General features: G+C 40.5%; 1 protein-coding gene across 7 annotated transcripts in view; it reads left to right on the top strand.

Annotated features, from left to right (window-relative positions):
* LOC133108615 (kelch-like protein 29) overlaps window positions 1-16,789 on the top strand; it is a 155,325-nt gene that overhangs the window by 82,219 nt on the left and 56,317 nt on the right. For all 7 annotated transcript variants that reach the window (XM_061218275.1, XM_061218259.1, XM_061218226.1 and 4 more), the window contains 2 exons: window positions 1,724-2,221; window positions 14,681-14,819. In XM_061218275.1, the coding sequence (XP_061074259.1) occupies window positions 1,724-2,221; window positions 14,681-14,819 (637 nt within the window). The remainder of the gene's footprint in view (window positions 1-1,723; window positions 2,222-14,680; window positions 14,820-16,789) is intronic.

The raw sequence follows: 16,789 nt of genomic DNA, 5'->3' as shown, positions 1-16,789 counted from the left end.
AATTTGTTGGTTGCTCTTAGTAATACATTTCTTCATATTACCTTTCAAATTGAAGGTTAAATTTCATGATTAATTTTTGACCCCAAAATGCAACTGAGTTGAATCTTTGCCCCCATCACCATGTCTCTCATTGTGCTGAGTGGTACAGGGTGGTAACTATTTATATGTCCTTGTTGCTTATGAACATTATATCTTGGTCAACTCTCTACATGTAGTAGAGATATAGTGCTAAACTACTGTGCGTATGGGATGGGTCAGTAGGCGGGCGTCAGACAATGACAGTCACAGATTGGCACGCCAACTGAATGCAAGCAGAGCGCTTTGGTCTTTGGCTAAAACTTGGCCAGTTATTCTTCAAGAGTGGCTAAAGCTACTCGCTAGCAAGCTAGCCTCTAAAGAAAGTAAATGGTGTTCAGTTCAGTTTACTGAAAAAACTTCAGGCTCAAGTCTAACTGAAAAGAAAATCCCGTTTCGCTGTAGTGTGGAAAATTGCAAGGGTTAAATGTCGGCATTTATTTTAAAAAGTATCTGTCTTTTTTTTTTTACTGGCTACCACAAGATGAGAGTGAGAGAAAATTGGGAACACTAAAAATCCTTGAGATACACTTGAGACGGCTAAAGAATGTGTGAGTATATATCAGGCGCTTGTGCCCAAATTATTTTGAGAACATTCAGGCGAGACTACTGTGCATATCGAGCGACCATCTGTTAGCTCGGCCAAAGCCCCCTTCACCTAGTACGAGAGGGGAACAGATCTCCAAATTCAAATTCCCTACCAATTGTACTCTCAAAACTGAGGTATACATCATAATGATATGTTGTGTATAACCAAATGTACTCCTGCCACTGTTCTATGCAGTGATTAATTTGCCCGGTCTCTAAATGAGACTTAATCAGTTATGATCTGCTAAATGAGGTTAATGTTGTTTTGCAGCGCAATTTCCCTTTAAACATATCTTTAGCCTTGCCAATAATTTAGACACCTACAATATATTTTTGAGAAAGTGGTATTATTCAATAAAATAATTTTGTGTATTAGAATGAAAGTTAATAGTTTTCTGTTTGAACATATTGGTCATTATATGCATTTTAGCTGCTTTGCAACCTTTTTTCATCATACTTGCTGATAATTCTAGAGCTGACGGTATCGTGAGCTGACAATGAGAAGGTTCTATCTGCGTCCTGAGAGTTTTGAGATATTGAGCTTCAAAAGTGAATGGGCTCCAAGCAGATACTTTACTACATGTATTTAGTGCACTATAAGCAACATATTTATGCTAACTCATGTTTTCAAATGGCAGTTAGAAGCATCAAATTTTCAGCTCCGTGTTTGTCTATATATGCACAGACTTGGTGTATTTCCTCCAATTGGCAGGTATTGAGTGTTCACTTTATTGGTCCCTGCTTGCAGAGGTGTGGAATCCAGGGGTCAGAAAGTAAAAGTCCTACCATGTGTTTCTTCCGCCAGTGAACTCAGTCAGCTGGTTTAACTAATGAGCTCTACCTCCTGGCTGAAAAATTGTGGTAATTCACAGATCCAGGTTATTGGAACAAAATAATGTGGAGAACTTTTACTTTCTGAACCTTTTTCCCGTTTTTTATTTTATTTTACACCTCTGCCTCCTTGGGGGCATTTTGAACTGAACTGAACTGAGCTGTGTGTTTGATACCGCTCTCATGCAGGTACCTTGATTAGGTGCGCTTGTGATTGCTCTCTCTCCAGGTCCGCCGTGGGTTTCCCCGGTAGCAGCTGCCAGCCAGGCAGGCCTCCGCGCCCACTCGTACGGCCTGGCCCCGCCCCCGGTGTACACCCCCGGAGTGACGGCCCAGTCGCCCATCGTGGGCGTGACCCCCGGCATCCCGCCCGCCATGCCCCCACAGCACCCGCTCATGACCGCCCACTTCCAGCTGCCCCCGCCCCCCCCTCAGACCCTCGCCGGGGCGGTGTTGAACCACCCGGGCCACCCCGCCCTGGCCACGCCTCCCCTGACCCCCGTCTGCCGCGTCACTCACCCCGCCGCCATGGGCAACGGTCACATGACCCACCCCCCCATGCAGCCGCCGGCCGCCCCGCCCTCCGCCGCCCCGCTGACCAACGGGCAGACAGTTCCTCCGCCCCCTCCCGTCGCCGCGGCCAGTCAGGAGAGCGCGAACGGGCCGCAGATGCTGCGCACCGTGGGGATGGGGAAGTATGAATTCACGGACCCCTGGCACCCCAAAGGTACGCGAGTCGCACCGACCCAACAGCACACTCAAAATGAATGTCTGCTTTTTGAAAAATCTTCGGAGCCAGGCAGGTTTTAATATCTGCCCAGGAGTAGAAAGGAAGCAATAACGGCCTGCTTTTTCCGTGTTGCATCATATCCAGCAGGTATTCCGCCGCCGACGGCGGGATGAAACCAATATATATTTATATACATTCGCTTTTTAAACTTCGCTTTTAATAATGTTTCTCATCCATCTTCTCCGCACTCTGTAGGGAGGGTGCTACCCGTTTTCATAAAGATACATCATAGTCATAACTTTATACAGCCAGAAAGCAATATTCAAAAGTACAAATCCAAAAAAGCACACTAACAGGCATTTCCAGGCCAGCTAAAGCAAACACCTTGTCTGCTGTATATTTTGAAATGGAACATGTTTGAATAGCTCTTCCGTCTTGGAGAAAAGAAGTCCAGTCAGCAGACTGCGGCAGCCTTCTTTTTACTTTTAATGCTGTATGTACATTATGTAAATAAATATGGGCATGAAAAGCAGTATCCAGGGATTTAAGGTAAAGACATTTAGTAATTGCCATTGGACTGTTCATCACACTGTTTTTCCACTATAGGGCTGGAATGATCCTGGCTCATTATAGCCCTTTACCACTGTGGAGCTGAAATGATCCTGGCTCATTATAGCCCTTTACCACTGTAGAGCTGAAATGATCCTGGCTCATTATACTCTTTCCCACTGTAGCTGTGGGTGGAGTTGGTTAGCTTAAAATGGAAGCCTCAGCTTTGTGCTTCAGCTTTGGGCTGTTCTGGGTCTATTGTTCTACTCAAAACGTTTTCGGTAATTATCATTTCTGTTTATCACCCAGCCTTAATATACACTCAGTGGCCACTTTATTTAGTATTTATTTGTTTATTTATTTATTCGTTTTTCTCTTGCTGTAGCGCATACACTTCAAGATTCGAAGTGTTGTGTGTTCAGAGCTCTGCTCTTCAGCATACCACTGTTGTGATTATTTGATTTACTGTCATCTTCCTGTCAGCTTGAACCATCTGGCCATCTCCTCTGAGACCTCTCTCATGAACAAGATGTTCTTGCCTACAGAACTATGACTTACTGGATGGTTTTTAGTTTTTTGCTTGTATTTTTCCACTATTCCACAATCAAACCACCCCGCCTGGCACCAAAAATGATTCCATGGTCAAAGTCAATTAGATCACATTTTTTACCCATTCTGATATTTGGTCTGAACAACAGCTGAACCTCTTGACCATATCTTCATGCTTTAATGCCACATGATTAGATATTTGGAGCTGGTGTACAGGTCTACCTAATAAAGTGGCCTCTAAGTGTACAATATTTCTAGTACAGCATTCTGTGTTGCAGTATTGTAGCGTATTCATTTGCAATACCTGTAGGTTTATTCACTGAAGCAGTACCACCCATAGGTAAAGCTATCATGGCTGTCAGACATGAAATGATGTAGCCTACTTGCTTTAGCAGAACCACTTGGTACTGGAGATAGCCCTGCCTGGCTCATTCATCATATTTTTCATTCTAAAGCTGGATATTTACTCGAACACATCAGGCTCAGTGCTTTAGTATTTTGATCTAGAGCCCTGTGTGAGAAGATACATCCACAGACAATGTTTTGTTGATGTTTGGTTTGCTCAGTTAGCGTGGAAGGTTTGCCATCAATCAAGTTAAGGGTTGGTGTGGCTTTCCCCATATCAGTACAGTGCTGAAAGTTTCCCAAAGAAGTTATCATAATGAGCTCAGACTATAAGACGTTAACCCCCGCATTTCCTCTTGATGGCTTCTTTGGCCATCTATATTCCAATGAATCTGTCGTGATGATCCATGATGTCGGGTAAATCTCATGTGACCATGTGTAGTTGAGCGAGTCTGTCATGTAACTTTGCTGCAAGTGTTTGGGAGTGAACCCATGGGCCTATATGGGTTCCAGTCTCCTTGTATTGACCAAGGCTACAGCCACACCTCCCATTTAAACCTGCAACCTTGTGGATACAAGAACCTGACCTCGTCCTTGTTATCCCCTGTTCAACAGTAGCTTGAGAACTGTATATCAGTTAGCAGTTGAACATAAATAATATGCTATGTTAAAATGCATGAAGAATAACACTCGCAAATAGCCACGGGAACATCGAGGCAGACATGATCAATGATAAGCTCACTTTAATGCTTATGACTTTCCCCCCTGAGGAAGAAGTATCAGGAGCATAGAGAATTGGGTGTGAAAAGTGTGCATATGGTCTTATTTCATTTTAATGTGTTTTGCCTAAAAGTACATACATTATATGCTGATTTTATTCTCCGACCGGAGCCATTCTGTCTGTAGTGCAGACCCACAGGCCTCAGGTGTCAGACCAGTTATTAAAGAGCACGATTATTGTTCCTGATATGATTTTCATTCAAAGGAGTTTGAAGCAATCATCAATTTTACAGCCGGGCAAAGACTTTCAGAGTCCCATCACACCACCAGAACCATAATTAAATTAAATCAGTTCTCAAACCTCCCATACAGTGCGTCCCACGTGAGAATCAACCTGCAGATATTCGACGATTTGGATTGAAAGCACCAGACTGCTGTGCTTCTGCAGAAAAATACAAATATACACAGAATGCAAGAGCAGGGAGACTGTACCCATGTCGAAACCAAAATTTGGATATGTAGTTAAAAAATGCACAACCTAGAATATTATGTTCTCGATAGGCAAGCTATTTTTTATTAAATGGCAATGTGATGTAGAATGCGAACACCAATATTATTATCAATTATGAATGAATGCATCTAATACCCAATTTTATAATAACCCATTCCTCACAGCGGCTATACTGCAGAATGGCTTCTTAACTACAGTGCTATTATACAACAGAGTGACCAAACGACTGTGAAAAGATTGCTTTTCAATGACAAGTGTGTTTGCTGGGCTCACTTACTCCAAGCACATAAACCAGAAATGAAATTGAGAGACCAAATGTCAAATTCAAAGACGGAATAAAGGCAGCGAGCAATTTTAACTAAATCCTTCACTTTTTCCTTGCCTCATTCTTTGCAGTCTCACCCTTTGCTGCTCTGCCTGTTTTCCTCGGGTGGTTATTGAAAAAGCCACATCCGCCAGAATTTTCATTCGGGTTCGAAACTAGCCTGGCGCTTTCAGTGGGACAAACGGCCAAAGGAAACTTGACTGTTAATTGCTTACAGAAGAAGGCTTATAGTCAGGGGCACCACCAGGGATTCTGGGACCGGTGAAAAGATCTCCCATTGGCCCCACCACCCCATAAATTTATATGTTGTGATATATTTTAAGGGCCCTTATCAGTCAGGGCCCTGGGGGTCAACCCACCTCCCTCTCTCGCGGAGCGGCTGCTTGCCGTTTATCATACTGTACGTGATGGAGGTGCAGCTGGTGCTGTGTGAGGTTAAGGGCATGCCGTCACCGTCAGACGCATAGCGCTCCAGGCAGAAAGATGTTTAGTTTCCCCTCCCTCTGATCGCGCGCTCTGCGACATCAGTGGAAATAACTTTCCGCTGGGAATAGGCAGCTCGACGGCGGCAACCGCACAGACGCCGAGACTCAAATCACAGGAGAAAACGACTGTTAGTCACCCCTCCCTCCCCTGCCCGAACCTCCGCTCCCTGCTCTCCGTTCCCGACGCTTGCAGCGCGGATGAAATTCGCAGTCGTACACGTGAAGCATTTAAGCAAAACTTGCTTCTCTTTTATGTCAGAAATTCAATATTACTTGGGAATGCGGTGTCAGAAATGACTCATTCTCACACTCGAGTTTATCGCTTCTAGTTGAGCGACTTGTATTGTAGTTTTGTTTACAACAGAGGCCACCGCGGAACGTGGCAGATGCTATTTTTCAGCTAGCTGTTATTGTTGGAACATATTTCTGTGTTAATTGGTTGATTTGGACGCTTTATCACTCGCAAGTCTCGTTTTCTAGTGCGTTGTTGCCGGTATTCTTTCACGCGAGTTAGCCACATGCTCGAGCCGGCAGGGAACCCAAGGTTGGCTAATTATCTTTGTTTCCTGAGTGGGCTGTCTTCACAAAGGGCAGCGACACTGCTCCATGGATACAAGACGACAGAGGAAGCATGTTTATTCGAGCACACCTATTCAAAGCAAGTAGAGCGCATAGTTGGCTGACTGTCACTCAAGGAACAAGGTTTCTTATCTAACCTTGTTCTCTCTTAGAGAGAGACAGCCACTGGGCCATTCGGCGTCATGTATTTCAGCCTGTGTGAAGCATCATGTGGCAGAGGCAACCCTCACTGACAAGCTTAACATCTGGGACTAATGGAGGCTCAGCATGGGGTCACATGACTGTGCACTTGTTCCCAGTATCTGAGTTAATTCTCCAAAAAGTATAGAGCAGGGGATGCTGCAGGTGGGAACAAACAAATTGTAGCCACCCCTAAGGGCAGAAATGCCCTGGAGCTCGTCACAAAGTGAACAGCCTAGATCAAAGAGCTAACACTCACAGGACTCAGGTCTGCTACAAACTGCTGCAACTCTGTTATGTTATGATAGAAAACTTTGCTATGGCATGATAGATAACTTTAGCTCTTTTCCCACTGAAGTACATTTTTCTGAACCTTTTGGGGGGAGGGGGGATTCTGCAGCGATTGCAGACTTTCGATCTATGCCAGACAGCATGTGTCATGGAACTTTCCAGAAGAACGGGTAACCGTGATCTGCGCTTCAAGGCCGTAGCTCCGAATGCAAACGTTCAGGCCAGACAAAAAGAAAAAAAGCCTTTGCGCTGCTCAATAATAGAATTTGTATGACTGCGATGCGGGAATTTGACAGAAAGCGGGAAGCGACGGAAGGTTGCGACAGCACTCAAAAAGAGATTGTGAAATAAGTAGTCTGAAGAAGCAAATTAATCAAGGTGGCTTTTCACAGCAGGGATTCTCACAGGAAATCTACACCAGGATTAACTTTTAATACTTTTTTGATAAATAAAGCTTATTTGTCTGATACACCACTCAAGGTTGTCCTGACAAGGCTTCGAGCGTGCGAGCAGCTGTAATGGAAAGGATACCTAGAGAGGGTGTGATGGTGCTCTACGCTAATGTCCTAGCATGTTTGCGATGTTAGCATGAAGCCAGCAGACAGCTGCCCTTGTCTTCATGCACCCCATCCCTTTTATTATTTTTGTTCCTGCAATTAACACGGAGAAGTCAGACAGCTCGTTTAGATTAAGATAATTTGCCCTCCGTCTCCGCCACTGCCTTGCTTAATTGCTTCCTGTTCTAGATAAGGCTGTTTTAATGCTGAAGGAGTCTCTGAAACGGCCCATATTAATTATTTGCTCCTTTAAGATGCACTGCTTTGCATTTTTAATTAGATCAAGCTGAGCTTCGGGCTCTGCCTATTCCATTACGGAGGAGGCAGTTAGCGGTAGCACAAATCGGCCTTCGTACCGGACAATACAAGCGCAAACGTCCTTCCGTCGGAAATATTACACAACACAAATATGTCTACAGTATAATAGTAATTGTGGAACACAAAGGCACCGAGTACAATGGCTTCTGGGGGTCAAAGAAATTGAATGCACTTCGGTATACCACATGCCCACAGAAAAACATTCCTGTCGACATTTCTAAGCATTAACAAAATACAGGCAGCAAGGACACCCTGGCCGTAGAGACTCACACTGCAACCAATACCATATTGAGATAGGATATTATGTGGAACAAAGTCCACAAAAAATATTGAGGCCATAACCTTAAATGTTGTCACAATGACCCTTCCAAATGTAATTAGAACTTAAAATGAACTTCTGACTCTTAACTATCAGTGGAGTTTAATACAAAAGGACTATGAAATCAAAGTATTTGGCCCACTGCTGAATGGCCCATCCGGTTAAGGCACCATGCTGCGGTGTAGGGATGAGCCCCACGGTAAATTAATGGTCTTCCTCCAAATCCTCTGTGCAAGGGGTAGATAGGTAGTATGCAATCTGAAAAGAAGTCTAGCCCCAAATTAACAGTGGGGTTTCTTGCGCAAACACGACTGAAGTTTCACATAATTGGATATTCCCAGTGAGGGTAGGAATTGGATATGTACTGCATTCACAGCCCTGATTTGGCAACTTAAAAAAATAAATAAAAATACAAAATAATAATAGTAATAATAAAAAAATTAAAGTATGTATTGCTCATTAGGCAATGGGCTTCCTTATTTGGGAAAATGTAAGTAGGAAAACAAATTTTGCCCATTGTCCATGGGTACATGCAGTTTAGTTTCCGGTATGACACACTAGCCATGCAGAGGTTCATGAACTGTGTCTGGGAACTGAACCTCTATCTTTGTGGTTAATACGATTATTGCCCTTTATCTTTTCAACAGTGCCACCAGATTTTAATTTTACTGCAAAGATTTATCGGATCGTTATTCATACAGTATGAGTAGGGCTGGTGTTTTAGAGAACCCACACGATGAGTCCGTGGCCAAATAATTGGTCATAGATGCTCATCAATCCTGAATGAGTAACCATATAATATTGGTTGGTCAAGACAAAAAGAACATTCTAGGTCATTACAACCATACATCTTCAGCTTAATAATTCATGGCCGTATCGACATATGTTAAATGCAACTGAGTTGTGAATTTTTCATTCTCTCTATTAAGCCGAAAGCAAACCCACATACTTTTCCCACATGATAAATCAACCTTTTCTGAACCAATGTTTACCACAATAATTCATGTTAATTAACTGCGCAGTATATATTGCACTAAAAGCATATTGAAGCACATTAACACAATTTCCCAGGGTCACTGTATCAAAGCGAAATGGCCTAGGGTATGAAACACAATGCTGGCAGACCCGTTTTTGGATAGCCACTTGCATTTGCAAGCCTGTCTCGTCACTGCAGCATACTCCGTTAATTCAAAAGAGCACAATACACAGTGCTGTTTTATATGGTAAGGGTGTGCTGAAAAATACTGTTTATATGGTAATTCTGCGCTGAATCACAGTTCTTTGTATGGCTGTACTGATGACAGTTGTTTTGCATGGTAAGGGTGAACTGAAACAGCTGCTTTATGTGGTAAGTGTATAGTGAAACAGCTCTTTTATTTGGTATGGTGAAATGCAGCCGTTGGGTGAGGCTGTGCTTAGGGGAGAACCGGTCTCACTAAATGGTTGTCTTTACAACAAGGGAAAGACAGACAGATGAAAGACAGACCTTGTTGTCTTCCCCAGGTTGAGCTTTAGGTGCCGATTTTTCCATCCGGATCGAGATGTTAGTGTATTTAGCTAGGCTGACTTGCGGAGATGCGGAGACCTGTAAGTGTGGCGGTGGGGAGGAAATTGAGAGCTGAGTGCCGTCGGCATAGCAACAATATGACGAGCGATGGCAGGGCCAGGGAGAAGTGGAGGGGGGACAAGGTCGGAGCCCTGGGGAATGCCGGGAGAGAGGCTAGGGGGTGTTGATACTGTGCCACCCTGGGAGACATGGAAGGAGGTAGGACAGGGAGGCAGGGCAGGGGCCGTTAGTATTGCAGACCGAGTATACAGGGGAATGCTGTTGTCAACAGTGTCACATGCAGCAGGGAGGTCAAGAAGGATCAGGACTGAGGAAAAACTCTGTCTGAATAAAGTACAGCGGCACACTGCCAGAGGAGTGCAGTTTCTGTGAAGAGGCCAGACCAGAAGCCAGACTGGCGGGGATGGGAAAAAAAAGGTTCAGTGTGAGGAAAGTAAAGAGTTGTTTTAATGGCACGCTCGAGTGTCTTAGCTAGACTTGGGGACGGGGAGATTGGCCGGCTGATGTGGATAACTGAGAGGGGAGGTTGGTTTCTTCAGCCGGCAGGTGACACGGTCCCGCATGAAGGATGAGAGAAGGCAGGCAGTGTACAGGGAGTTAATCAGAGAAGACATGAGTGGAAGGGTGTCAGGAGTGAAGGGCTGCAGGTGCCGCCAGGGCATCAGATCAAGAGGACAGGTGGCAGGACAGTGGGAGAGAAAATGAGGTTGCTCCAAGTGGAAAATGCCCAAACCCTACTATTTAGCACTTGAATGGCCAACAACAACAACACACCACGCTGATGGCCATCCAACACAATCCGAGTTGCAATAAACAGACTAAACGACAAAGAATTTAACAGCTAAAACTATAAAGGATTAACCAGCAGAAACAACTGACGCGTAGCTAGCTGTACAAAGAGACAAAGAACCCGTCAAATCAACATGGAATAATACTGTAGCTCACACACCTGATGTCGATGCACAGCCTTTAATAATATATTACCAGTAACTTTACAGTTAAAAAATATGTCCCTGTTATACATAATATACTTATACATAATATCCACCTAATACGCATATATATTTGGAAAGGGCTTACAAGGACATTTCTGTTAGCTGATTCCACTTCAGTAGCTCAGACTCGAGGTGTTGTTGGGGATTTTAGTGGGTTTGCTTATTCAGTGCAACAGAATAAATAGCATCTGATGACACTGCTTGGTGGTGTTATTCTGAGAATTTTTTTTTTTTTTTTTTTTTTTTTCTCCTAGCACATTTAGCTTCAGCTTTGCTGTGAAATCCTGGCTGTTGAATGACTTTTCATTCCACAGTAAATACACTATAAACACCTGAGATGTACTTGTTCCACTGAACGACAGTGGAGGACATCTGCAACAGTAAATGTTTAAACAAGTAAGCTGCGTCTAAGCTCAACGGATCAGACCCAATTAGTGTGTGAAATAAGAACATTTACTGTAACATTTCAAGATCCCCTTGATGTTTAACATAAATTAGCAGTGGACAGATGTCACCTGAGATATTGGCAATTTCTCAAAAGCTGACAAGGTCGTGGTGTAGTCAAACAGTTTTTCCAAGTACTTCTAAGTACTTCTACTCTCCAAAGTAGTTGATTACAAATTATTGACACAAAACATCAGAATGCATTGTAACACTGCTAGTTCTGGGACAGAGGTAAAAGACAGTAAATATTGCACAGACTGTAAAAATGGTACAGTACATGTCCATTCCAACCGACTCAGTTTATGTCGAAAAAAGTATCTTCCTTCCTATACACAAGTTTACAGTAAGTACTGTAACTATTTCTGTGTCAATATAATAGCTTTTTACTTTTTTGGATGCATTGCTTAACAAAAAACATATTTTCACCCAACATTGTAAAACTACCTGATGGTGAAGGAAACTTTCCTGTTAGTCAGTGTCTTTTGTACAACGGATCAGATTTCTGGGTCTGAGCATACACTATCTGCAAGACTGCTGAACAATGTAATTTATCTGTCTTAACTTAAAGAATAAAAGCCTATAATATTTGCTATATGCAAATATGTCTATGTATATTTCATGTATTATGTGTTTTCTGCCGATTGTTTCACATGGCTGTTGTCACTGGGTAGAATAGTTGGCAAACTTTAAGTGAGAGGAAGACTGTTATAATTTGCTTCACACAGCTAATGAATCACTGCTTGTGTTTATAGAAACCACTCACTGACAAACAGGTGTAGCTCATCACTAATGGTGTTTTATACACTAATTGGTCATAAGAACATTGCTAAATTAGTCACCAAAATCAGCAAAATCAATCTGCTCATTTTATCCTTTCTCTATGTAAATTAAACACTAATGTTTCTGGGTAATGGCTTTGGATGGAGAATTATGTTATAATAATGTGAAGAGTATGCTGGGGCTGTAATGTGGCATGCTTCCTTGCTCCAAGTTTCAGTTGTTTTTAGGCCTGTGGCCCTGAATTTTCATGTTAACAAATTAGAAATATGTCTTTAAGATTTCAGCTGTGACTTACATTTCAACATTGTTGAAAGTTCAAGTCAACTTGAGGCCTGCGTTGAGTCTCACTGCTTTGTGTTTTGTTTGTGACTGAAGCAAAAGCAGACTATTCCATTTCTATTTTGTGAATTCCTGATATTTTATGATGCATTTTACATTGCTTTCCAATGTGCCCATGATAGTTAATGCTGTAATACAGGTCGCTCAAGACAAAAAGATTATTTTTGGTCATGACATGACAACACTGGCAAAAATGACCCCTATTTACTAAATAAATAAAAAAAATTAAGGTAAATGAACAGACTAATAATATTATGTGTTATATCAGTTTAATTAATAATATTAAGTAATATGAATTCAATTATAATATTTTTATTTTATACTACCATAATTTTAGTATTGTTTTGACCAAGTCAAAGGTGGTAAATGCAAGTGAATTGTAATGTAATGTATATTGTATGTTTCATGTCACAAAAGAATACTCACATATTGCACAAGGTAATCCACACTTTGCTGCAATAATGTCTACCCTACTAACAAAATGGACACACTGTGTGTGCCTGCCTGTGTGTGTGGGTGTGTGCAGGTGGGTGTGTGCATGTGTGTGTGTGTGTGTGTGTGTGTGTGTGAGAGAGAGAGAGAGAGTCATTTGTGTGGGTGTTCCATGTATAAAAGGCAGGAACAGACATAGCACTCCTAGTGAGTGGTAGATTGACTCAGGTCAGGGTTTAATAGAAGCTGTGTATTGTGTTCAGTTGAAGCTGCATTTCAGTTATACTTGAACAACATTTATGGTAAGACCTTGACTGGCTCAAAGCATTGTGTATGTGTCTGAAGTCATTTGCATCTCTGGAAGGTGCCAACTGAGTCGTAATACCACTCCAGAGGCAGCATGGTGTCGTAGCTAAAGTACCAGTTCCAGGTTGAAAGTCAGGAATAGTGCAGTATTTTTCTTGAGGAAAGTGCTAAGCATAAATTGCTTCAGTTAATGCATCATGCAGTTTAAATGGACTTGCTTAATGTAATCACACTTCTTGCACTAGTTCCCTGTCAAAATGAGGCATTAATGGCCATTCTTGGCTCTCCCATCTAGTCGGCATATACCACTGGCTCTGCTACAATGTATTACAGACTAGTTTTACGAATACATACAGTAAAGGACTGCATTTCCTGGTTTTGAGGATTTTATATTTATATGTTGTATTCTTTTTTAACATCAGAACTTTTGTGAAAAGACTGTAATCTACTGCATTAAGCTTGCCTTAATGCTTTAAAAAATACGAGGCTGGTTTTTATTCCAATTGCTTTTTTATTGTTTTAGTTGTAAGCATTTAGATTTGTAAGGCTTGCCAGGATTCAACATAAACTGATCAAATTTGGGAACAAAGATTTCACAAAAATCCCCAAGCAACAAAACATTGCAGGCTACATAAAATTTGCAAAATAGAAGCGCAATATCATGTTCCAGTATTTTGTTATCACGCTGTATCTCAGGTGTAGTGTTCAGGTTTAGAGTTTAGCACACTGTCTACTTTGTGTAACTAAGCAACAAGGTTTGGAGTTGTCATGTTCTCACTCATTTTGGCTGTCTCTCTTGGTAAAGTGCAGCTGGCTGGATTTCAACTGCTAAGAAAATTAAGATTGAATAAGGAGCTGAAAAATTATTTTCTCCAAAGAGGCCCCAGTCCTTTCATATTTGTAGTATTAATAACATTTCAAGTTTGTAAATCTGTGAAAAATGCAATTGAGAAAAATACTAATATTGAAATGTGTGGGTGTTCTATTTATTTGGTTGAAGTGTAATCTCTTAAACATTGGGAGGAAGTTGCAATTTCTGAACCATTATAGCAACAGTTCATATATTACTTACCTCTTAATATTTTTTAATACACTTTTGTGGTGTTCTGCAATTCTGCTTATGGAAACACACAAATAATTGATATTAATTCTGAAATGGTACCTCAGACTGCATCTAGCAATATCTTAATTCATGAAAGTTTTATATTTGCCGTTTTATTGTCTTTTTGCAGCTGTTTCTATTACTGTCATCCTCATAAAATGATTTGAGGTACCCAGTATACCTAAGAAATTGCAACAATTAGGATGGTTTCAATCTGTCAAGTTCCATTTATTTAAATATCAAATAATTTGATTAATTAAAGTAATTACTGTTCAAGTTATACAATTACGTGACCATTTATGTGGGGCTTGCTTGAATATTTCTGAGTTAAGTTCAAGTGAGATAGACTACAGTTGGTATAAGTTAAATAATTCAAGCTAACTGATGTAAAATGACTCTTGATACTTTGGTTGATTTAATTCATCTTAATTGCTATATAATTAAATATTTATGAAGTTGCTTTATTTAATGAGTCACTTTGCTCAATTTGTTTAAGGCAGTGGGTTTCCTCAAATGTTTTGTGTAAGCTGAACCGTGTGTTTTACCTTTGTGATCTTTGACCTGTACAGTCTGTTCTCTTTGTGCATGTTTCTTAAAAGTGCACACTCGCTTTACACATTTATTATGTCTGTACATACCCACCTGTGCTTATTCTTGTTTTATTTCTCTTGTCTCAGTTTCTTTTTATTCTGGGCTTAGTTGTAAGCCTTCTCTAAATTGGAACATGGCCCTTTCTGTGTTTTTGTTTTTCTTTGTTCTACAGAGATGTTGAAGGAATTGAACCATCAACGCAGAGCGAAAGAATTTACAGACCTGAAAATTATTGTTGAAGGCAAAGAGTTTGAAGTCCACCAAAATGTTCTAGCTTCCTGCAGCTTGTATTTCAAGGACCTGGTCAAAAGGTTTGCCTTTTTCCAGCTGTTGATCTGCTCTGTTCCTTTTTGTAGGAAGCATTTGTGTCGCCTCTCTTTCCCTCCCCCTCTCTTCCAGGGCTGTGAAGACAGAGGTTCCTGTCACAGGGCCAGCAGCCATTCCTTCTGTGCTCAAATGAATGTATTTCAACATTGGAAAAGTTCCAATCATGTCTCACCCCCTTTGTCTCTGTAGAGTAAATGGACTGAACTTCATTTTAATGGGCAGATAAGAGGTCCATGACTGGGAATTTTATTTTTAATATAGCCGAACCTAGTAGATATGTAATATATTAATAAAACATATTAATAATGCATCTGACACATTGATAAAATCTTACTCCACTCATACCCTCTTCACCTGTAAGTGAGCAGTCTTCTAACAAGAGTTCACATTTTGCTGGGCAAATGTATCTATGTATATTTGATGTATTATAATGTCTTCTCTGCTAATTCTTTCACATGGTTGATGTCATTGGGTACAATGATTGGAGAGCTTTAAGTGGCACAACGATGGGTCATAATTTGCTTCCCAGAGCTGATGAATCAGTGGAAACACTGCCTGTCGGACAGGTGTAGCTCATCGCTAATGGTGTTTTGTACACTAATTGGTCATAATAATATTGTTCAATTAGTCACAAAAATTAGTTCTGCTAATTTTATCCATTCTCTGTCTAAATTATACGCTAATGTTTTTTGTGTAATTGCTTTGGATGGAGAATGATAATAATAATAATAATAACATCAATAATATGCTTGGCTCTAACGCAGCATACAGCCACACAATAAACATCTATGTCCAGTTGTTTGTTTATTATGTGGCCCTGCATTTTGATATTTAGGATTACAGCTGACAAATCTTCAAGTAAACTTTAACCAGAGTAAAAGCATGGCAGTCCCAATTTCTTAACATTGGATTTCATTTTTTGACTGCTTTGTAATAAATGTAGTTTCCTAAACCTGCTTTGTTGTGTTAGATTCTAGTTTGTTTTGTAGAAGTCCAACTTTTAATAAATTAAATATCATATCACTTTAGTATATTTATTTATTGTTAATTATTAGTTAATCTGTTTATTGGAGTAACAAATCTGAATTCATACAGGAATATATATATATATATATATATATATATATATATATATATATATATATATATATATATATATATATATATATATAATCTTTAATTTAGTCAACATTTATCCTGCACTACACATAAAATATTGCTCCAGACATTTGTAAGAACATTAAATAAATTAGTTGTAGTTTATGGTTTGCACAGAGAAATGCTGCTGAGAACGAAAATAACAAAAGCTTGCCTTGGCTTAATTCTTAATTCTTGAGTTTAATTCAGAAATCACTCAAGCAGTTTAAATGTTTTGCTCTCAGAAATCATCCCAGGAGAAGTCTAGCTTTTTGTGTTAGAAAGCTGTCGGATTTAGGATTGGCACTGATTAAAACTAGTAAACATGTTTGCAAGTCTCCTAGAAGCTTTTTCACATTTTCTCCTATTCTTCACAAAGTGATTGTTTCAATGAATCTGTAAGTGAACAGAGTTAAACAATATTATCATGACAGCAAATTTATTCGTATTTATTGCAGATTGCAGATAAGTAATTGAAGTGCGCATGTCAAGCTAAATGTTTGGGCACACTTTCAGTTGGTAACACCTATTTTGCCATTTCTATTAGAGCTTCCAAATATTTCCTGCAGTCAGCTGGAAATGTATTTGTATTCTTGTATCCTCACTTTTGGATTATGCCCTCTATTCCTTGCGTAACTTTTCTAGTTCAGGAATATTCATAGTTGTTAGTTTCCAATAATACAGTACAAACTGTGTGGGGACTATATGAGACTATGATGGCAATTGCAAAACCTTCAGCTTCAGTAACTATTTTCCTGTAAGTACTTCATGGTCTAATTTGAGGTTTTCATTGGCTTTCTGAAAGACCTATTTGCAG

This window comes from Conger conger, chromosome 1 (genome assembly GCF_963514075.1).
Source record: "Conger conger chromosome 1, fConCon1.1, whole genome shotgun sequence".
NCBI lineage: Eukaryota > Metazoa > Chordata > Actinopteri > Anguilliformes > Congridae > Conger > Conger conger.
The sequence above is the reverse complement of the archived record's forward strand: the minus strand, read 5'-3'. Positions and strand labels throughout refer to the sequence as shown.